The sequence below is a fragment of the Durio zibethinus genome, chromosome 12 (genome assembly GCF_047325235.1).
Source record: "Durio zibethinus cultivar Kanyao isolate XHJ-2024 chromosome 12, ASM4732523v1, whole genome shotgun sequence".
Lineage (NCBI taxonomy): Eukaryota > Viridiplantae > Streptophyta > Magnoliopsida > Malvales > Malvaceae > Durio > Durio zibethinus.
Window position 1 is genome coordinate 24,395,584 of NC_143173.1, and position 22,758 is coordinate 24,418,341.

The following is a 22,758-nucleotide window of genomic DNA, read 5'->3' on the forward strand; positions in this document are numbered from 1 at the left end:
ATTATTATTATTATTATTATTATTAACCTTATATATTATGAAAATCAGAGGCATAGTTTATGAATTGATTTAAGACGTACGAGGTAGCTTCCATGTCAAAAGTACTGCATAGCAGACAGCCGCAAGATTTAGGTGTTGCTCAAGATTTTTCTTTTTGAAATAAGTTTCCGAATAAACGAGTTTATTTCATTTTTAAAATATCAAAATAGGTTGCTAATTTATAAAAAATTTTATAAATTTAAAATTTTTTTAATTTATAAATTGTTTATCAATTTTGAATTTAAATATTTTACATTTAAATCATAAACTTTAATTACTTACATTAATTCTTATTTACATTACTCAAAATTGAAAGATATCCGATAATTTGTTATTATTGGTAACATGTTTTAATTGGGACTTAAGTTGCATGAAAGATATCTTATTTAATATATATTTTCATTTATAATTGAATAAAAAATTAAAATTTTTATTATATATGAATAAATTTATAATCATATAATTTATTCATTAATTTTTTGACTATAAACTATAGAAATCAAATTAAGAAAAATGTAAATGCCTAACTGACCATTGAGTCCTTGACCACGCTAACTGACTACTGGTATTGTCTTACGAGGAATAAACCATTTAAAAAGGAAATTTAATTTTGAGCCAATGAAAAAACAGTAACAAAAAGGATTAAACCATAAAAGTTTGACAGGCGAAAAAGGCAGGTTTTCATTTCATTGAAGCAAAAGTACTTTTCTTTTAATTTGTGAGAAAAATAAAGAAAAAAGAAAAAATATATAAAATATAAAAATAAAAATATAGAGATGACAGTCACAGGTTTCCCCAGCTGCTCATTCCTGATCTCTAGCGGAATCTACGAGGCGGGCCATCGGTGCCAATCTGATGAAAAGATCAAAAAAGGGCCAGAGGGTGAGATGGACGGTCGAAAATGAATTTGAGTGGGTCCCCTTCCTAATCTATCTCCCACACGTCACACCATTCCCATGCAATTGTCCACATCAAACGTAGCACTCCCATTCCTTTCATTTCCTTCAAAATAAAAAAAATAAAAAAAAAAATCTAACCTTGATTTTTTTTCTTTTCTCGCTCACTCACCTTCTCTCGGCGGCCTTTGGATATCTGATTGGCAAAATCTTCTCTTCTCTCTCTAATTCGCTCTCCTTTTGGATCTATCTTTGAGAAATTTTCTCACCTTTTCTTGCTTTCCAAACAGAAAGAAAAAAAAGTGGAAAATAAATAATGGTTTACAGTGCATCTGGTTTACGGTTACCTTGTGTTCCTTCAGTCTACAGGTTCTGTCAGTCAAGCTTCAATGGCGCTCGTAGGACTAGCAGTTTCTCTCTTTTGTTGAAGAATGATCAATTTTCTCGTATTCTCTCTTTGCTTTTATACTTTTTACGCTTTTTTTTTGCTTTTTTAGAGATACTCTCTCTCTCTCTCTTATTTATTTATTTATTTACATAATTTTTTATTCAGTTTGAACTTTGGGCACTTTTTCTAGTTATTATACAACTTATCGAATCTTATTTTGCATTTTTTGGTTAAGAAAAAGTTCCTGATGAAACAGTGATCCAAATTTTATTACTCAAACTACGATGCTTGATTTATCTTTTTTTTTTTTTTTTGAAGTTAGAAACGATGGCGAAAAAGAGTTCAAGTTGTAATGATCCAAACATAGAAACAAATGAATACAAATGCAACGTCGTTTTCTTAATGATATTTATAATTAAAGTATTAATAGTTAAATCTTCTTTGATTTACACATTCATGATTGTTGATTTGTTATTAGCGTTAATATTGAAAAAAAGGGGATTGTTGAAGAACTGATTAGCGTGATTCAAAATGTTACCGCTGAATTTGTTGCAGTAAAAAACAATTACTATAAAGAAGTTTCTGATTTTTGAAATGAAGTGATAATTGCAAATCGCAGGAAGCTTAGTTTAAATGTTAAAAGTGAATTGTAAAAGGGATGATTGTAGTGTAATAGCAGAAAAACTTAAGTGGAGAAAGGATCAAAGGAATGCTTTAGTTTTGCAGGTAGGGAACTTGGTTTTGAGCTCGAAAAGTATACGGCAGAAGATGAAATCATTACTGTTGACAATGTTATAGCCTTATAGGTGTATGGTTTGTTGCATTATCAGCTTTGGTCGAAAGTCATGGTCGGATCATTCCCTTTTATTTTCTGAGCATGCCATTATGATCCCTGTTTCTGATATCTCTTTTTCTGTAATGATGATGGATCTGTATTTGTTAGTATGATTTCAGTACCGTCAAAAGAATTCTCTATGGGTGGTGCCTGCTTTCATAATCTTTTGCTTTGCAGTATGTAGCGAACTGATTTGATGATTGTAGGGAAGATCTTTGCGCAAAAGTCTTCTTATGATTCAGACTCCTCATACTTAACTGTTGCTGCATCCAAGAAAGTACTTGTTCCCGGTGGTCAGGGTGATGCTTCTTCATCCTTGACAGATCAATTGGAAGGTCCTAGCACTATTTCAGATGATCCAAAGGTTTGTGATTTTCTGGGAATAATGCTGACTGTATTTTTGAATGTATGGAAATATTACACTTTTAGTTTTAGATTGAGTGCAGTTGAATTTTCATGAGTTTATATTATACTTGGGAGTAAATTGAAAAGTGAAATTTTGGGATAGTGTTGATGTCATTCAAGCTTGTTGATTCTCTAAAACAGTTTTGACTTGATATTGATGACTTACAGTTCTAATTCTGAACTATGACTCTTTTGGAAAAAAAAAAAATCTTAAAAACAATATAAATGCTGTGGAGTAAGGTTGGGGAATGGTATGTTCTTGGTTTTTATCTTTGAACTTCTGCCTATTAGCAGCTAATTTTTATGCTCATTTCAGGTAACCAATTCAAAATACAAGAGTGGACTTTATCTTTCTTATCTCTTTATGATTTTTTTTTAATAGGTAATTCATGATGTAGATAGTGAAGAAATGGAAGATAATGAGAAGGTTGAGGTTGAGGAACAAGAATCTGTTCCATATGCCCTTGCAAATAATGATGAAGAATTTCATGCTAAGGAGCCACCTATCCCTTTACATAGGAAAGTAAGTACTGCTAAAAGTGAAGCAAAACCAAGATCCATTCCCCCTCCTGGTGCAGGAAAGAGAATATATGAAATAGATCCAACGTTGTTGGGTTTCCGTGAACATATTGATTACCGGTAAGATAATCCTCTGTTATTTACTTGTATGTCTAATAATTTGAGTTTAAAATATTGAGTTTCCTCTGGCCTTTACAAGATGGCTGTAAATTTTAGTTCTCTAGTAGTTGGAATTTTCTTTTTTCAATCTTGTTTGTGGTTGCTTATACACTGTGTTTTCCTATCTGCATTTTGCCAGACTTGTTCTGGTCCTTGGAGGTCCATACCGGTTTCTGGATCAGAGCTCAGTGGATAAATCTGCATTTTCATGTCTCCTATTAACAGTTAACATTTATTCTATGGTTTTGAGAAGCAATACTTGAAAGAGCATTCACAGTTTATTATGTTTTTTGTTTGTTTTCGTTACTTTAGGGCCCTTTGTTGGATTTCTGTTTCTGTTATTTAGTTGTTTAACTAGATTTTATCTGGTTGGACAACTATTCAAGTAGTTCTGTTTTCTTTTTTCATTTCCTAGAATCTGTAATTGAATCAAATATGATTGATTTTTAAAGTGTATTACTACTCTATGACTGGTTTAAATTGCTAAAGCAATAAGCTCCCTATGGTATTATGATTATATATGCATTTTGAACACAGGGGGAAGGAGTTAACACTTTTTGTTGGAAAAAGATCCTAAAAATGTCAAATTTTTTATGTCTGATTAACTCGCTTGTTTTAGGTGTCACTTAACTTGCAATCTTTAATTTTGACAATCAATATGTTTTTGTTTTCACTGCATAGCTCTCTGGTGCTATATATCTTATAATACATGTTTTTTTTTTCTATTTTGTTGAGGCAGTCTTCTTATCTGTCCCTGTCCAGTTTCTTATTTTTATTTGTATTTGCATTTTTACTTCACTGTTTTATATACAGACTAAGTTAAAAACTGTCAAGATTTGATTCCCTTTTATGTTTTATCCAATTACAGGTATGCACGATACAAAAGAATGCGTGAGGAAATTGACAAGTATGAAGGTGGTTTGGAGGCATTTTCTCGTGGCTATGAGAAGTTTGGCTTCACACACAGGTTATCATTCTTCCCAATATCTAGTTGTTAGCATGGGCTTATTTTTAGTTGCTGTAGCATTGCATATTGATTGCATCTCTCATGGTTGCATGCCATTGCTTCTTACACTAAATGTAACTTGTTTTGATTTATTACTCTTTCGGTTAAAATAAAAAAATTTTCATTAAATTAAATTAATGTTGGAATTTTCTTATAATGGAGTGTGGGAACAGCTCACATGACTTTCCAAAAGTTTTACTTTTTATATGTAATATGTTTAAAATTCAGGCAGATTATTCTCAGAAAGAAATAAAGTTCCTTGATGCTTAACAAAGTATGGAACAAGTATTTGATTCTTTGGTGCAAGTAAAAATTGAGAAATTTTATGACATCCCTTGCAGTTAGTCCTTTCTTTATTGGGTCACTTGTATTTTCATTTATTTATTTATTAATTCTTCAATGACTTCTCCTTGTTACCGTTGTCATTTCTTTGTATTATATTGCTTGATAGCTATCTTGTTAACTTTAATATTTAGTAAAAATGTTATTCTTCATTCATCTTTTATGCCTTAAAAATTTGTTTTATGATAAGTTGATGTTGCTCTTTCTAATCATAATCTCATATGGCTTTCAGCGAGAAAGGAATAACTTATAGAGAGTGGGCACCGGGAGCTAAGGTTTGTTATGCATCATTTTAACATTTTGAGATTTTAACAACTTAATCTTATTAACTTCTATCCAAACAAAAAAATCTTAGTAACTTCTAGGTGATCTGTTTTCGCTTCAATTGGTCTGATTATTTTACTTCATTCTCTTTTTCAGTCAGCAGCACTGATTGGAGATTTTAACAATTGGAACCCTAATGCAGATATTATGACCCGGGTATGTTATGTTTTGTTCTGCAAGAACAAATGCCACATGTGCATTACTTGTTAATTAAATTGATACTTTCCATGTCTGTCAGAACTGTTCTGCCATTGATGGATTACTTGAAGTGTAGTGAAGTACATAGTAATTGGACAGTACTTTACTAGGTGCACCTAAAAATGATTTTGTTTGATTGCTTTGTGAATCTTCCCCTCCTATACGTGTTATACATTATGTGGTCACATGATGGAGATGATGCTGCAGACGTGTCAAATGTCAGTTACTCAGCACTTTGTTTTTGAGGCAGTCATGCAGTTTTATATCTATTGATGAACTCCATGTGATTTATGGCTTTTAATGAGCTTCTGCCTTCTCCTGCTTTCTCTCTCTCTCCAATGTGCTTTAAGATTTTTGCCCTAGGAAACTGTAGTATTTGCATCAGCTGTTCATATGTCAATGCTTATTTTCTCTAAATGCACATACTGAAAGAAGTTAAATGTTATTTAAGCTTGGTTTCTCAAAACACTTACTTTAATGTTAAATCTGAATGGAAACATGGGTCTTTTTGTTTATATGCCAGTGTGAATAAGCTTCTTAATGGACCAAAGATTAGGTGCATGGTCTGATGCAGTTTGTATAATTTGAAGTCCCAAATGTAAAAGTTAAGAAGATAGACTTTATCAAAGTTTTTATAATGAAGCAGTAAAAGTCACCTTGCCTATGTAGGAATTAATTGTATCAGCATATTCATTTATTTAATGCCATGCAGTCTCAAGTATAAAAGAGAAGGTGACTCTGTTGTAAGTGTTTAGAAAGCCATGTTAACTTACATTGACAGTGATGTCTGGTGTATTTTTAATCTTTTATTTTCCATCATGTGTTTAATTTTACAAATATTAATTGTTTTTTAACAGAATGAGTTTGGTATCTGGGAGATCTTTTTGCCTAATAATGTTGATGGTTCACCACCAATTCTGCATGGTTCTCGAGTGAAGGTAAATTTCTTGTGGCTGAATATAAATTTGGTTCTTGAAAGTTATTGTGTTTACATTCAAATGTTACTTGTTTACTATTTCCTTTTTCCATTTTTTTTTTTGATTCAAAGCAAAGAGAAATTATAAAAAAAAATTGTGACACTTTCCTTGTAAACCAACAATGTAATTATCCTTTTGGTCATGATTGTGGACCAGGAACCTTTAAGTATGACACTGATTTTTACAGTGATCCGATTGCATGTCTAATTGGCAAAAATCTCTTTTGAATAAAATATTACAGTATATGATTTGAACATTGATTTGTAATTCAACCTTCAAAATAATTGATTTAATTCACGATACAAAGGTGTGTTACTAAATAATTGAAAAAGTAAAATATATTTTTTCTATCTTATAAAGAATATGATAAGGAGAACTTGTAATATAGTGATGAGAAAAATAGCGGGTGTGAGAAGGCTAGTAGCTGTGTTTGATAGATCATGAGTTCAACATTTTGGAAATAATGCCAAGTTTATACGAGTTGAAATAAGAAAATTAGTATATTTGATATGAAGGTTTATCAAGGAATGTACTGTATTAATCAGTCATAGAAGTCAATATCATATTAATTTCATCTCCATTCAATATTTCTTTTAAGATGGATGGTTACAACAACCCTTTCAAGTTTGTTGCTCTAAACAAAATCTATAGATGCCCATCGTGATTTTATGTGCATATATGGTCAACACTCCTAGGTAGCTGAGATTTAAAGAATCTTAAAGTATGGATGCCGCTCCTTCCACTAATTGAGATAATAAAAGTTACTAATTTGTTAAGCTCTTCATGATGTAGAACTTTCTTATAAGACCATTTATGCTAATTTTAAATCCTTCTAAGAGCTTAGTGCAGGATTAATCTTCTGAAACTTTGCCAGAACAAATGGAATAGGGTAAAATACGATATAATTCTGCCTATCAGTGTAAGGTGTTCAATGTTCTGGCACTAAAGTATTTAATGGGTGGTTTCCAAGTCAACAAAATTATTCAAGGAAGCTGAGTTCAGTTCCAACTAACTCCCACCCTACAAAGAAGAAAGAAAGAAAGAAAGAAAGAAAAGACGAAGAAGAAAAATATAAAATTTTCCTTTTCTTGACTGTTATGATCATATCAATTATCATTAATCTAAAGCTCCTTTCCATCTGTCCATTTTAACTTTTTGACCATTTAATTATAGATTCATATGGAAACTCCATCTGGGATTAAGGACTCCATTCCTGCATGGATCAAGTTCTCTGTTCAAGCACCTGGTGAAATCCCATACAATGGAATATACTATGATCCACCAGAAGAGGTATATTTAGTGGTTGTTTGATCTTTTGATTTTGTTGGAAACATTAGATGATAACTTATTCTTTTCAAACTATAAGTTGCTGAAATATTTGGAGCTTGGGTAAAATCAGAAGTACAACTAATGTTTTTCATAATTTTAAAATGACTTCATGGAGGTTGTTTTATGAGTGTCTTATATAACCTTCATGTTAAGATCAATTCCCTTATAAGTTTTTAACAAAACTATTATGGTTGGTTCACTTCCATATATGAAGTCAGTTTCTAAATTATGTTCTTCCTTGCTCAAGTTTAATCACCGCACAGCATGGTCAACTTAGTTCAGTCTGTCGTATGTTTGTTATCTCAAATTTCTTGTATTCTATTGTGACTAATGATATTTATATTGTGACAGGAAAAGTATGTATTCAAACACCCCCAACCAAAAAGACCAAAATCTCTTAGAATTTATGAGTCACATGTTGGAATGAGTAGCACGGTATGCATCTCCCTTCTGTAACCAATCTTTGCATTTACAATCAACATCTTTTCCCTTGCATGTAGCAAATTGTTATTCAACTCTTCTGTCTCTGTGCTCAGTTGCATTTATATGTTGGATTGAATCTTAAAGGACCTTAAGTTTGTTAAAAAGCTTCATTAAATGCTATCATATGTGAGATCATATTTTTTATACTGTTGCTTTCAAGATTTGCAAGGACGAAGTGTTCCTGCATGGAATTATGACTGAAAAGTAAAGCAGGAGCTTTCTAAGGCTACATTTTACAGGAAAATCTTCGTAGTGTTAAATTTAAACTATCAATTTTACCCAAAAACAAAGGAAGAAAGAGAGAAACATTTTAAACTTGCATTGAACATCTTAAAAAGCACCAAACTATACAGCTGTCTCTAAAGGCCTGTAAATTTTTAAATGAAACTATTTGTTTTATCCTGTGTCCAGATGGCAGAGTGGCCTCTCTTAAAGAGAACACCCATCAAATTAAGCCCACATAAATACATGTAGGTGTACATGGCCTTCCCTTGGTGTTCTTTGGTTAAAGGAAATTAGGCCACTCTGATTGTACTAAATAACAAGTATTACTTTAGTAAATGTGAAACAGCTAGTGACTTGGATTCTGTGAACTGCTTTGTGTTTAGAACTATCTTAAATAGCAGTTACAAAACAATTAAATAGAAGCTGTTAGGATTGCATTTCATTATGATTCTTCACCCACTTCTAAAACCCATTAAGAGGTTTGGCCAAAAAAGAAAAAACCCATTAAGAGGCCCCTGAATTTGCAATTAAACTAAAATTTATCACTATTTCGCATCTTCTTGTGCTTATGATAGTTGGGTTATCAATTAAGGTGTAAAAAGATCTTTATTTCTCTTGAAGGAGGGTTGGATCCACAAGGTCCTAAGATGTGGTGTTTGTGTTTACAATAGAAGATTCTAACAGCTAATCTTTAGGCTTTCGTTTGGTAGTTCCTCTTGTTGTTTGTTAACATTTGATTGTGCATCAATCAACTTATAGCCTTATATGTTGGTTGTATGTACTTTTAATATAAGACTAACATACTTTGTAATTTTTGCTCCCTTTCCAATCCTTGTGTAATGTTTGCTCTTTTGTAAGTAGCTAAATTTTCATGCATACTGTTGTTAAAAGAAAATTTGTCCCACAAAAACCTTCAGTCTTTATTTTCCTTGTTGCATTGTGGTATAGCTAATCCATTTCCTAGTTCTCTTAATCCAATCAACTCTGAGATGCAGGAGCCAATAATTAACACGTATGCCAACTTTAGAGATGATGTTCTTCCCCGCATAAAAAGACTTGGATATAATGCTGTTCAGATCATGGCTATTCAAGAGCACTCATATTATGCAAGCTTTGGGTATTATCTCTATCATAATATTAGCTCAAATCTATTTTGTTGCTGTTTATGTTTCGTAACTCATTCTAAACTGCTATGTTGTAGATGTGAACAGAAATATTTCTTCAGAATTTAGTTTCAGTTATGGAAACTGACCTCTTCTACTTTTAACAATTTGCATTTAATATGTTGCAGGTATCATGTGACCAATTTCTTTGCACCAAGCAGCCGCTTTGGAACCCCTGATGATCTTAAGTCACTGATAGATAGTGCTCATGAGTTGGGTCTACTTGTTCTTATGGATATTGTGCACAGGTAATAATTTGATTTGCAGGAGATTTCATTTCTAGAAACACGCCCTTCTTATTTGCTGTTAACATTTTTAATGCAAACTTTTTTTTTTCGCTGGATATTTGTACAAAAAAAGAGAATGTAAACCTTCCCTCTTCTTTTCCTGCTTTGACACTTATTCATTCTTCCAGTAGACTTCATGCCCATATGGCCATGAGATTTTAGGCTCTTATTGGTTGTTGCACTTATTACTAGGCTTTTTTCTGGTTGCTTTTTGCTTCCTAATAAAAGGTTGCTAAAATGCAAATCTAAAAGGAGAAAGCAAAGTCATAATTGATTGAAAATGTATAAATGAATAAAATGCCATAAAATCCCAGTATAATTGTTCTATTAAAAGAAAAATCATGGTATTTTGTTCTAAAAGAAGTTATATTTTTAATTTTTAATAATTCTTATTGCTTTTAATTGCTTTTCTATCCACACATACTTTTGCTTCTGGAAGCAAAAATCTTGTAGCAAAAACAACCAAATGGTACTTTTAGTGTATTTTTTTATAAAGCAAAATTTATGTATTTTTTTATAAAGCAAAATTTATCTTTTGTGTGTTGTTAATGTTAATTGTTTATTTAAGCTGTAGAAGCAAATTTTTATTTGAGTATTTAATCTGTTGCCTTTGAGTAAGCTGTCTTTTTCTATAAGTCTCAGATAATTTTTATTTTCTAGTTAAATTAAGTTACTAATTAATTTTCTCATCCCTCTTTGTATTTGACTGATGTTTGATGGATGCAGCCATGCATCTAATAATGTGTTAGATGGATTGAACATGTTTGATGGAACTGATGCTCATTACTTCCACTCGGGGTCAAAGGGTCACCACTGGATGTGGGACTCTCGCCTTTTTAACTATGGAAGCTGGGAAGTATGTACTTCTATTGAAACTTCTTTTAAAGAGTAGCTTGTTGAAATATTGTCTTCCTCCCATCCTGTTGTGTAAATATTAACTTTTACTTGCTGTAGGTGCTAAGGTTTCTTCTTTCAAATGCAAGATGGTGGCTGGAAGAATATAAGTTTGATGGGTTTAGATTTGATGGTGTGACTTCAATGATGTATACCCATCATGGGTTGCAGGTATTATCTGAGAGATTTTGCAAATTTTCTATTTTTCTTGGTGTTATTTAATAACTTAATTGCACGTTCAGATGTTGATTATCAAAGTTTTGACTTTATTTTCAATATAGAGAAGTGGAACTGATATAACATTTAGTTCTTGGAAGTGATGAAGCATCTTTTCTCTATGTTTGTTTCTTAATTAAATTCTCTTGAGGACTAAAGGGTGTGGGAGTAAGCGTCACTGCATCTTTATAATGATTGCCCCAGCTTAACTTTTGTTTCCATGAACTTGCTGTAGGTAACATTTACTGGAAATTACAATGAGTACTTCGGATATGCAACTGATGTAGATGCTGTTGTTTACCTGATGCTGGTTAATGATATGATTCATGGGCTCTATCCTGATGCTGTTACCATTGGTGAAGATGTATGTTCTATAACTCCTTTCTGAGTCATGTTGAGCATCCTTCAACTTGTAACCTTTTATCTATTCCCAAAATTATATGTTCAATTTATCTTCTACGGCAACATTTGTTGCAGTGGATTGAGTAAAGAAGGGGGTTTCAAAACATTTTTACATGATCTATGTGGATGTTATGGTTTGAAATGGTTTTGAAAAAGTTTGCACACGTGTATTTGCGTGTGCATAAGCCTACAACACTTTTGTGTGGTTTGCATGTTTTGCTAATTCTCTACTGCTTCATCACTTTTCTTCATGCATCAATTGAATTCTTATGCCACTAATATGTAGGTCACCGTGCTAGTAATTAAGTGAATTTGATATTGTAGTTCCTATTGCAGAATGAACTGAAGAATCATTAAGATGCTTGTTGCAAATTGAACTAACTTTTATTGTAGACCAAGAGTTATGGAAACATAGTAACTAAAAGAGGCCAAAAATGAAAATTCCAAAAAACACTAGAAGGGAAGGAACAACAATCTCTAGAAATCTTAAAATATCCTTGCTGTTAACAAATTTCATCTTTTGTGACCTAAAAGGCTACTAGGACAACAAAATATGATTTATGTTTTTACCCACTAGATATATTAGCATTATTTTGTAAATAACATTTAGTTGACAAAATGCTTTTATTGGAATGATTTAGTTGCAGACTTTCATATATTATTCACAAAAAATCATTCTGGGAGTTCTGTGAATAATCTGGCAAGACAGTTGGAAAGTAGACTTCCATCTGTGATAAATAAATAATTGAATAATGAGTAAAATGAATAAAGGAATAACACTAAGAGGACTGTTATCAAGATGAGTAATTCTTTCAGGACAATGTTAATTTCCTTTGTTTTTGTTATGCTAATCATGATATTGTGTATGGTATAGGTGAGTGGAATGCCAACATTCTGCCTTCCTGTCCAAGATGGTGGTGTGGGATTTGATTACCGTCTGCAAATGGCCATTGCTGATAAATGGATCGAGCTTCTCAAGTTCGTAACTGTCCAATTTAAAACTTTTTACCATGTGATAACCTTGAATCTACTATCTTGTGAAATGTATATGATATTAAACTATATGCACTTTTTGTCTTGTTATGTAATATAGGAAGAGGGATGAAGACTGGAAAATTGGGGATATTATTCACACGCTTACCAATAGGAGGTGGTTGGAAAAGTGTGTGGCTTATGCTGAAAGTCATGACCAAGCTCTAGTTGGTGACAAAACAATAGCCTTCTGGTTGATGGATAAGGTTAAATGTATTCTTACTTATATTCATGCTAATGAGCAATTTGCACTTGGAAAACTAACTGGCCAGAGGAAATGCTTTTACTCAACAATCTTTTCTTTCCTTGGCCTCTAGGTATTAGAAATTTGCAGTTAACTTTCCTTGGCCTCTAGGTATAAAAAGTGACCCTGTTTTTATTTAAATAGGGGAAATGTGTATAACCAGTCTGATTCAGCTTTATAATTTATAAAATTATTAGCTTCAATTCCTTTTTGCAGGATATGTATGAATTTATGGCTCTAGATAGGCCTAGTACTGCACTTATAGATCGTGGGATAGCATTACACAAAATGATTAGGCTTATCACCATGGGACTAGGTGGAGAAGGATATTTGAATTTCATGGGAAATGAATTTGGACATCCTGGTAAGATCAACTGGCTGCAACAGCCAGCATTTCCAAATTGTATAATTTGACAGTTCTTAAATGCTATGTTATAATTTCTCCATTATTCTTTTTTTTTTTTTTTTGCAGAGTGGATTGATTTTCCAAGGGGTGATCAGTGTCTTCCTAATGGCATGGTAATTCCAGGGAATGGTAACAGTTATGATAAATGTCGACGCAGGTTTGATCTTGTAAGTTTCGGCTTCAATTCATATTTTGCTTGTGTTACATTTATTAAAAGTTCAGTAGATATTTGACTTTACTTTAATCTGTATTTGTATTTTACAATCAACAATCAACTCTATAATGGTATAATTGGTCCCGACTGTTGCTATGCATAAATGTCTCTGCTTTGTGTGTTATAGTGTTTGAGTGTGCGACAGTACATTGTTATATTTGGTTACATGCACACAGGGGGATGCAGACTATCTGAGGTATCGTGGGATGCAAGAATTTGATCAGGCAATGCAGCATCTCGAAGCAAAGTATGGTGTAAGTATTGATGGTGCTTACTATTTTGTTGTTTTATGTGTGCTGATGGATGGTATTATTTAACTTTACATTTTATTGCTTATTTTATTTTCTGTACTAGTGATTAATCACACCCAATGATGTGAAATTTTAAAATTAAAGAATAATAAACAAAGAAAATGAATGAACATTAAGCAGGATAGAGGATAGGAAGCGAATTTTGATAGTGATCTGTGGATAGGGGTAATCATTAGTAATTACTTTCTGTTTTCACTTCAATTAGCAAAATATCTGTTGCATTCTTCACTTGTAAATGGCTTTATTTTTGTTAAACAATAATCATGAAATCATTATTCAAAAATCACGGATGCAAGTAATAAGAAATGATATGAGGGTTAAGAAAGTAAATGAAAAAGTAGTTTTTGATAGAAATTAGTGACGCAAGAAGATTCAAAATTACAACCTAACATGATTCTTTCCGGGCCTTTCATACAGTCGACCCTAAAGCTATGAGATATAAGGCTTAGTTTGTTATTGTAATAATCTTGAAGTCTTTCCTTTAAGCATTTTGACAAATTTTATCTTTAATAAATTCATGTAAAATTGTTTCATGGTCATGGATCTTCAAAACCTAAAAGAAATCCGTATATTCAGGTTCACCATTATCTGCTTCTGTGGGCATGGCTTTTTTAGTAGATTCTATCTCTTACCACATAAAAGACAGAAGAAAAGAACTCAGATTTCGTTGGATTACTCAATTTTTCAACAATTTCTTTCCCTTTAGTTTATATTCCCTGGAATAGAAAGTTTTAGCTTTGATTTTGTAGAAGTGGACTTTGTGACATGGTTCTCTACAATTCTCACCTATTTCATGCAATGAGATTTATGCAAATCAAACCGTGTTGTCTGGGTAGCCAAGAAGCTTTATGCCTTGTTGTTTAGAATGTAAAACCGATGCACAGTTTATTGTTTATTCAGTTCATGACTTCTGAGCACCAATATATATCACGGAAGAATGAAGGAGATAGGATGATTGTCTTTGAAAGAGGCAACCTGGTTTTCGTGTTCAACTTTCACTGGAATAAAAGCTATTTTGACTACCGAGTGGGCTGCTTAAAGCCAGGAAAGTACAAGGTAAAATAATTTTGACGTTCATACAGATGAGAGTTTGCATGCAAAATATTCGTTGTACATTTTGTTTCCGCACCTTAATTCATATACATTGATATGGATTTTGCATCTGGTTAATGAGTCTTCAAATACAGTTTCAACAAAGTTTACAATGTTTGTCTCGAGATGGTTTAATATTTTATTTTGTTTCTCTGCCAGATTGTATTGGATTCAGATGATCCATTATTTGGAGGCTTCAATAGGCTTGACCATAATGCCGAGTACTTCAGCGCTGTAAGGAAATTCTCTGAAGTTTTATTTCTGAATTCTATCTACTCTAATATTCACTCAAAAAGTTTTTCTAACTTAAGACCAATATGTGGGGTTCTCCAGGAGGGATGGTATGATGACCGGCCTCGTTCCTTCTTGGTGTATGCACCAAGTAGAACAGCAGTTGTTTATGCACTAGTAGAAGATGAATCCAAACCAGTTGGCAAATCAGAACCTGTGGAAAATTTTGAAACCGTTGAAGAAGCAGAACCTGTGGAAGAATCAGAACCTTTAGACTGCTAAACTTTTCTCTATCACAGAATCTCGTGATATTGGAGTGGCTTAAAATTGTCTTCTGGAGTGGCCGCCCCCACTTGATACGGTATTTTTGGTTTACAAACTACACTATATAATTCCATCATGGCGAGTTTCACTGCCCTGGAGATGAACCTATCACCGATAAAACCTCCGATACTGATGCCCGGGCATATCAAGCAAAATCCGGAGCTGTAGAAGGTAATTCTTTCATGAGCAATAAAGCCAATTTTCTATCAAAACAATATTTCCGTGGCTTCTGTAAATGTTTCGCGCTCTGTTATCTTTCAAGCTATATAAAGTGCTGATGTCGGCTAAACATGCCATTTACATCAATGTGAGGTTTCCCCCGAATTCGTACAAGGTATTGAGCATCCTACTGCAGCAGGAATGCAAGAATGGCTGAATAATTTAATAAATTATCATGATATTGCTGTAGATGTTCTTTCCTTTTATACATTTTATTAGTTATTTCTTGGAGGCCTGCTTGAAAAGCCGTTTAAACTCGCAGTTTGAAGTTATTGCGCCCTTGATTTTTCTCGCAGACGTCTAACCTCTTGAAAGCAGACAGTAACTCCTTTCATCTAAAAATTACAGTTAAGAACACAGAAAATGCAAGCAATTTACATGGAAAGGTGTTTGGAGTGCCTAAAACGGTTAAAGTTGAAAGTAACACAGAATTCAAGTGCTGACATAGCTAGTTTCAGATGCAGAACCCCTAAGCAACCGATGCAGAACACTAGTTGGTGGTGAATTAGATGTTGATGATCTTAACGCCTTAGCGAGGGGTCATCCCATCGAAGCCACCTGGTTTGTGGCCCAACCCGTTGCCCAATTCAATTGTGGCTGATACCTTTCGCCGTCCTGGGGACCAGTTGGTCTCCATTGCAGGTAGACAACTTCAACGACACATCAGACGATGAATTTCAAGGCATTGAAATGGAAAGGCATGTTGCAGAATTTATTGGGCTTGCATTTGTTCCAGCATTATCAGGTTCTTTTAGGGATCTCGGCCAATCATAAAAAAAATGTCTCAAAATGTGACCATCAGATCTGTTATCAACTTCATTTGGGGTTTCAAAAAGGCCCTTATGTTCATTTTTGGACTCTAAGGAACTGCCAGACATAAAAGAACATTGTAGAACAAAAGACAAGCCCAAAAAAAAAAAGAGAAAATAAATTGTACGAAAGCATAAGCAAAGCACGTTACAAACGACTAAAGAAGTGGTTGGGGTAAGTTTGTACCGAATCCAAATCTCCTGTCCAGATTTAAGATACATTAATAGGGTCCTACCATGGAAGGATATCATCACTATACAAAAAGCGTGACATCCCAACAAAAGATTCTGTGGAATCCAAAGTTCCACGAGTTTGTAACATATTTCCCATCCTTCTTTAAACTATAATACAACAACTAGTATAGCAAAATTGCCTTTACTTTTTTAAGTTCAAATCTTCATTCATACAACATAAAAATAAATAAATAAATAAAACTTTCTTACGAGTTGTGGATAAATTTGTACATCCCTCGTCTCATTCTACATTTTCAACCATTTAAGTCATAACTTAAGACCTACTCACAGTTCAATTCAGGGTTAGAAATAAGAGCAAGGACAAAAATATTGTCTAATTTTTTTTAGATAAAAAATAATAAATAAGTACTAAAATTCAAATATCAAATTTAATAGATATCACCGCTTTTTATGCAATTCCACAAACACATAAACTATTCTTGTGTTCATATTTTGTAATTTTCCAATTAGCACAAGTACACCAGTGCTACCAACAAAATTAACTGTAGAAGCCTCTTATATAAAAAGACTGTAAATTATACATTTTCCTATCTACCTCCTTCCCTTTCCTTTCCCTCCATCACCGGGTTGATACGAGAGAAATCGAACCTTAGAATCCAAGTCGACTTTGAAGTTGTTAGATACCTACATCAACTACCGAGAGACCAAATCCCTTCGCTCAGCTGTTCTTATCAATGTGGCAGGGTGCTTTCCTAATCATGAGCCCAGTAAATTACCAGCTAAACAACATGGGTGAAAGAGTAAAAGCAGTTCCAAATCAGAAGATAGGCAGTAAGATTACCTATGATTAAGGTGAAGAAGATCGATGGGAGGGGAAGGCCCCGAAAGGCCAAAATTGTTGGGTCCGTTAGCCACCACTGCTAAGGGTGAAGGGGTAGTTGGGGAACTGGCTTTAAGGGCATCACATCCAATAGTACCAACACCAGCACCAGAAGCACGAACAAAAGGAGCAGCCGCATTATTTTGGGTGAGGGTGGTGATGGTGTTAGATGTGGGCATTTCCACAGGCTTTCTTGAACGGTTGCGGCCACGGTGCACGTGGCGCTCGCAATACTTCTGGCCGGCCACCACATCCCTCGAGCACCTCCACTTCTTACCGTCAGTCCTCCGGCACCGGCCTGGCTCTAGATCCATTGCTGCTCTTCCAAAGTGCCCTGATTGCAAGACTGATCACACGTGTTCATACTCTTCATCAAAAGTTCACTACTACTACTACTAGTATTTATTTTTTGGAAGGATTCATTAATTCCCAAGGTAGACATAATATAAAATTATTTGTGAACCAATTTCTTTTAGCATATAGTTTTCTTATGCCTTACGCAAAATAAATTTATTTAGAATACGATAAAGTACACATTTCATAAATATAAAAGCAAGAACAGATCACAAATTGGGAAATCAGATCTTGACAAAAATGTAAAATTTTAAAACGTTATGTGAACAAACCCTAGGGGGTTTCACTGTCTTGGTAGGTAGACAAAAATCTAAACATTAATTGATACGAATCCATGGAATTATTGTGCCGAAGTCTTGTGCATTTAAAGAAAATGTAAATGAACTTAACGTTTAATAGTATACCAAGAAGGATAGTTGATGAATAATAACTTACAAGCTGGCTGGTAATGGGAGTAGAGTTGAAGAGGGTGGTGGAGGAAATATGGAGGAGAGTGAAGAAGACTTTTCTTGATTGGTTGGAGGAGTTCAGGTGGAACAGCAGCTCCAGCTAACATGTATCTGTAGATCAAAGCTTGTAACTCAAGTTCCTGCCACTGAGCCAAGCTGAAGTAACTTCCTGTCCCTATCCAAAAAAAAAAAAAGTGAGAAGTGAGAACCCCAACAAGGTTTTAAAGCAAGAAAAGGTAATTTGGAAGGCAAAAATCAAGGAAGTAAACAAGCCAGAAACTTTCCAAACCAGGGAGTAAAACTTTCTGAGGTTCCTGTCAAGATGAGATAAAGAAAAAGAGGGAAAAAAATTCTTACTGGTAAACCTGGAGATTGAATCTGGAACTGCTGATAGGTTGCTGCTAATTTTGCTGTTGGGTTCAGGTAGAAACAAAGGGAGAGCAGAAGACCCAGATGGGTGATGCTGTTGTTGTTGATGATGAGGATCAAGGAGATCAAGTTTTGGTATCTTTGCAGAAGGTTGTTGCTCTGACTCATGCTGGTTTCTCCATTGCTTCAGATGCAAGTCCATGGAGAGAGAAGAGATTTGTAGTTTGGGGTTGCTTTCGGCTTTGGGTTGGGTGTTTAACAGAGAGCTTTGCTTGGTGTGTGTTGTATATGTGAAGAGAGTTTAGAATAGCTTTTGCAGGACCTTCTTTTATCACTTTGGCAGATAGCATACTTAAGATAGAGAGAGAGAGAGAGAGAGAGAGAGACATAGAAAAGAGAAACTATTCTGACACGAAAGCCTGCAAAGTTTGTTTATGACCAGTGGAGAAGCCTATGGCACTTGACAAACAAAAAAAGACAGACAAGGCAGTTGAGAGCAAAAACAAAGAAACCCCCAAAAAATTTTTAAAAATGCTATAAAAAAACCCTGTTGAGATTGAAGCTTATAACCTGCAGTCTTTCTGCCTTTCTCCTTTGCCTTGGAAATACCATTTTTTTTAAGCCCGCAGCATTTGTATTAGGTAAAATATTAATTATTTTTATTTTTATTTTACATAAATAGTTTATATTCATATAAAAATATAAAATATAATTTTTTTATTTTTATTAAAATCTTAATCGATATTAATTTATTTTAATGTTTTTATTTTTTTATCATATGTTATCGTATCCAATTTTAATTAATCTTAACCTACCAATGTTAAGTGTAATTACATCCTTAAACCAGGGCTAATTATACATGATAATATTTAACCATATATATTAGGATTTGTGGAAGCCGACAGAGCCGAGCTCACGCTTTTCTGGTTTGTCTTTTCAGTCTCCTGAATTGAAATCATAAGTATCTCAAAATGTGTCTCATTATGTATTTACCTTTTTTTTTTGTAAAAAATAAGAAAAATTATTTTATTTTTGAGATTAAAATAATTATCAATTCATAAAAAAAAATTATGAAAATTTTTAATTTTTTAAATTTATAAATTATTTACCAATAATCAACAAAAAACTGTAAAATTTAAATTTAAATATTTTATATTCAAACTTTAAAGTTTAATCATTTACGAAAATTTTATTGATCAAATATGCTTTAACTTAACATGAAGATTGTCGTAGTTTTACACCCCAACCCTCCTTACAAAATATTTTTTCTCATTTTATATGCTTATATTAATTTTTTAATTATTTTATAATATTATATTAAATTAAAACTTTAAAATTTATTTTTAAATATTTTTAAAAAAATTTTGGTAAAAAAAAATCCGGAGGTAAATAACCTGTTCAATCCTCAAATCAGAACAAGATGTGTCGTATCTGACAACGTAAAATAAGTGACTGCAGATCGTGCATTCGAAATTATCTCAACAAATGACTATCAACAGGAATCAAACTTAAAACTTTTTCGTCGAGTTTAATAAAAAAATTAAAATTCAAACTTACATAATACTCTTTAATCATTTAATAAGTATTTTTAGAACACCCATTAACGAAACTCTTATAAAATTTTTATTATCCTCAAAAAGGCTAAAACAAATTTGTGTGAAATGTGAACTCAATTATTCCATAGGTTTCAACTTTTTCTTTTTGTAAATCATGCTAGCCAGTAATAACAATAATAAAAGTTTCGGATTTTATGCGACAAAGATGAAATTTGGTTTCTTTTTTTTTTCCACCGGAAAATGGACATGGAAATTAAGTTGAAATTATGTTTCATACAGCTCAGCTGACTGCCCCACAAATACCATTTCAGCCTTACAAATTTAATATCTCACCCAATTCTTGGCTCAAAAAAAAAAAAAAACGAAAAAAAAAAAAACATTTGGGGATAATTGATAATAATATTGTAAATAGAATAATTGGTTTTGGTGAAGGGTTATATCATTTGACGTGTTAAATGATTCCATATTGTGAAAATATATATCAGCGAAGGAAATGAAACATTCACGAATTAAGAAAATCATACTTACAAATGATGATAATTAAAAATATACCTAAATTATTGAAAAAAAAAGTAATATTAAAAGGGAAAAAAATCTAAAAATTATAGGTGTTTATTCGATTAATTCGATTAATTTCAAACTAAATGATTCAAAATCGAATTAACTGAATTATATTATTTTTATTAATCAAATTAAATTTATGAATTAATTTAGTTAATTTGATTAATTTTTTTATTAACCAAATAATAAATACATTTAAATTAAATTATATTTTAAACACTTAATTTTTCATATTTTAAACAAATTAAATAAATTATTTAATAAAATATTTAAAATAATAAATATTATATTAAAAACTCAAACAATTTATGAAATGTTATAATCCATTTTGTGTATTTTTATTTTATATGTCAATTATATTATATTTTGATTAATTCAATTTTCAAACCCAATTAATTGAAAATTAAATTTTTTTTAAAATTATTTTTATTAATCAATAAAAATTAATAAATCATTAATTAAATTAATTTAATTTAATCGATTAATTCAATTAAAATTAAATTATAAACACCTTTCTTAAAATTTCGTTCATATTTTTTTCTTTTTTATTTATGTCCAACAAAACAATAAAAAATGATTGCATTCGTACCAAACATAATGTCACATTTTGTCGTGCAATTATATTTTCTGGTCAGTCGTACTCAATATGGAATTTATAGCAAGAAGCCTAGTAGTATTCATCAGAAAAAAAATAAAGCAAGAAGAAAATGTGTTCTTCCCTCAAATTATGAAGCAATAAAATTTACACTATTTTCCAATCTTTCTCATTTTTTGTCATGTATTTATTTTTCTCACCTGTCAACAAATTTTGGCCCAATTAACAAGCTGAAGGGTGCTTTAAAAGCAAGCCAACAATTAAAAAAAAAAAAAAAAAGGACACTCCAACTTCGAAGGCTCTCTCTCTCACTCTCTCTCTCTCTGTCTGACCTCTGAGTCTCTGACTAATGAGTAGAGACTTCTCATTTGTGGGGTATTCTTGTTTGACCTAAATGCCTTATTCTTTCTCCGTGTTCCACACTCCACATTCATATTCATGCAATGCTATGAACTAATGAATAATGATGCTTTTCTCTTATCATTTACCTTTCTCATCTGCCCTCCAATTTGCGCTTTAATTTATACATTTTGTTACTAATTACTACTGTCCAACTTCACTTATTCGTTCTACCGGAACCAACATAATTTCAGGAGTGGAGTGACATCATATATAAGTGTAAAATTTTGTAATCCTTAAATTCGGGTTTAGATATATTAATTCATATAATTATTTTTAAAAAAATTATATTTAATAAATATAAAATTTAAATTTTACAATTATTTTTAAAATGTTCTCACTGATTAAAACATTTAATTATCGACGATAAATGATTTAAAGGGTAAGTTAGTTTATTTCAATATAAATGATTTTGAATTTAAATTTTATTGATGATTTATTGTTAAAAAAATATATATTACATTTATCATGATTTAAAAAATTGAGCAACTTATTTAATTAGTTATATAAAAAACAATTATGATATTTAATTTTATTGTAATTTGAAAGTCTCAATTTTGGAATCTAGGTTTATTATGATACGAGCAATAAATCAAAGGTAAAAAATATTATGAAAAGTTAAATTCCTAATAGAATATCAAAATTCACAAACCAAATGTCCTTAAAGAAATAAAGATACATGATTTTGAATCTTAGAAGTATCAAATGAGTTGAATAGCTCGTAACACGATATAGCATGAGTTATGTTTAGCACGATCCATTACTATAATCATGGACCATATTAAGCACAACTCATATATTTGTGCCATGATGGGTTAATAATTTTGAGTTTATTGGACTGACATGACATAATCTATTAAGGGTTAGTGACAGCATGTGATATATGGGCTAGCACCGCACGGTAAACAATAATTAATGTGTTGTGTTGTAGTGGTTTATAAATATTATAAATGAGTTTAATCTGTTGATATTTAATTATATTTTATGTTACTTTTATCTTATGATATAAGTTATTTGATTCTTTTGAGTTTTGATATTTTATTTTGGCAGTTTATAAAAATTAAAATTGTATCATTAAATCTAATTATAAAATATTTAAACAATTATTAGATAAAATTACAAAATTTTTATTTTGATTTATCATTTAAAAAAAAAACTATGAAATGTGTATTATTTAAATATTGATTGTAAAAAACCAAGAGTAAGATAAAACACATAATATAAATGAATCATCATATAATATAAAGGAAAAATAAAATAATAATGTGATGTCCATATTTTTTTTATTTAGAGACGTAACATTAGTATTTGTTAATTTTTACATATTATTTTGATAAATTTCTTTAACTTTTAATGATAAACATAAAAATTTTGTCAAATCACATAAATTATATTACTTACATATTAATTTCATATAAATTAATTTTTAAA

The 22,758-nt window shown here is 31.8% G+C and overlaps 1 protein-coding gene and 1 pseudogene across 7 annotated transcripts; one reads left to right on the plus strand and one right to left on the minus strand.

Annotated features, from left to right (window-relative positions):
- Positions 1 to 1,073: 1,073 nt before the first annotated feature.
- LOC111297990 (1,4-alpha-glucan-branching enzyme 1, chloroplastic/amyloplastic-like) lies at positions 1,074 to 15,349 on the plus strand. 6 transcript variants are annotated; one of them, XM_022892637.2, is made up of 22 exons: positions 1,074 to 1,381; positions 2,336 to 2,522; positions 2,946 to 3,202; positions 4,110 to 4,208; positions 4,822 to 4,864; positions 5,010 to 5,069; positions 5,969 to 6,049; positions 7,262 to 7,378; positions 7,769 to 7,852; positions 9,121 to 9,242; positions 9,417 to 9,536; positions 10,302 to 10,431; positions 10,530 to 10,640; positions 10,921 to 11,049; positions 11,962 to 12,065; positions 12,181 to 12,325; positions 12,580 to 12,727; positions 12,836 to 12,936; positions 13,160 to 13,237; positions 14,195 to 14,350; positions 14,546 to 14,620; positions 14,720 to 15,349. In XM_022892637.2, the coding sequence occupies exons 2-22, from the start codon at positions 2,355 to 2,357 to the stop codon at positions 14,897 to 14,899; spliced, it is 2,508 nt and encodes an 835-aa protein (XP_022748372.2). In that variant the 5' UTR covers positions 1,074 to 1,381; positions 2,336 to 2,354; the 3' UTR covers positions 14,900 to 15,349. The 6 variants fall into 6 exon arrangements, with proteins under 6 accessions (XP_022748372.2, XP_089597453.1, XP_022748370.2 ...); XM_089741327.1 differs by having other exon boundaries at positions 2,962 to 3,202; XM_022892635.2 differs by having other exon boundaries at positions 2,365 to 2,522.
- A 243-nt stretch (positions 15,350 to 15,592) lies between these two features.
- LOC111297992 (growth-regulating factor 3-like) lies at positions 15,593 to 18,557 on the minus strand (annotated as a pseudogene). Its single transcript, XR_016326164.1, has 4 exons — positions 18,205 to 18,557; positions 17,834 to 18,022; positions 17,006 to 17,390; positions 15,593 to 16,027 (listed from the first exon to the last, which is right to left on the minus strand). The product of XR_016326164.1 is annotated as a growth-regulating factor 3-like (transcript).
- Between the last annotated feature and the right edge of the window lie 4,201 nt (positions 18,558 to 22,758).

What these genes read in the sequence shown, in the direction of transcription:
- LOC111297990 (XM_022892635.2), top strand. Translation starts at nt 1,252, where the DNA reads ATGGTTTACAGTGCATCTGGTTTACGGTTACCTTGTGTTCCTTCAGTC. An exon ending in AAGTTTGGCTTCACACACAG is followed by an intron (nt 4,209 to 4,821) that starts GTTATCATTCTT and finishes TATGGCTTTCAG; the next exon opens with CGAGAAAGGAATAACTTATA. An exon ending in AGTGGGCACCGGGAGCTAAG is followed by an intron (nt 4,865 to 5,009) that starts GTTTGTTATGCA and finishes TCTCTTTTTCAG; the next exon opens with TCAGCAGCACTGATTGGAGA.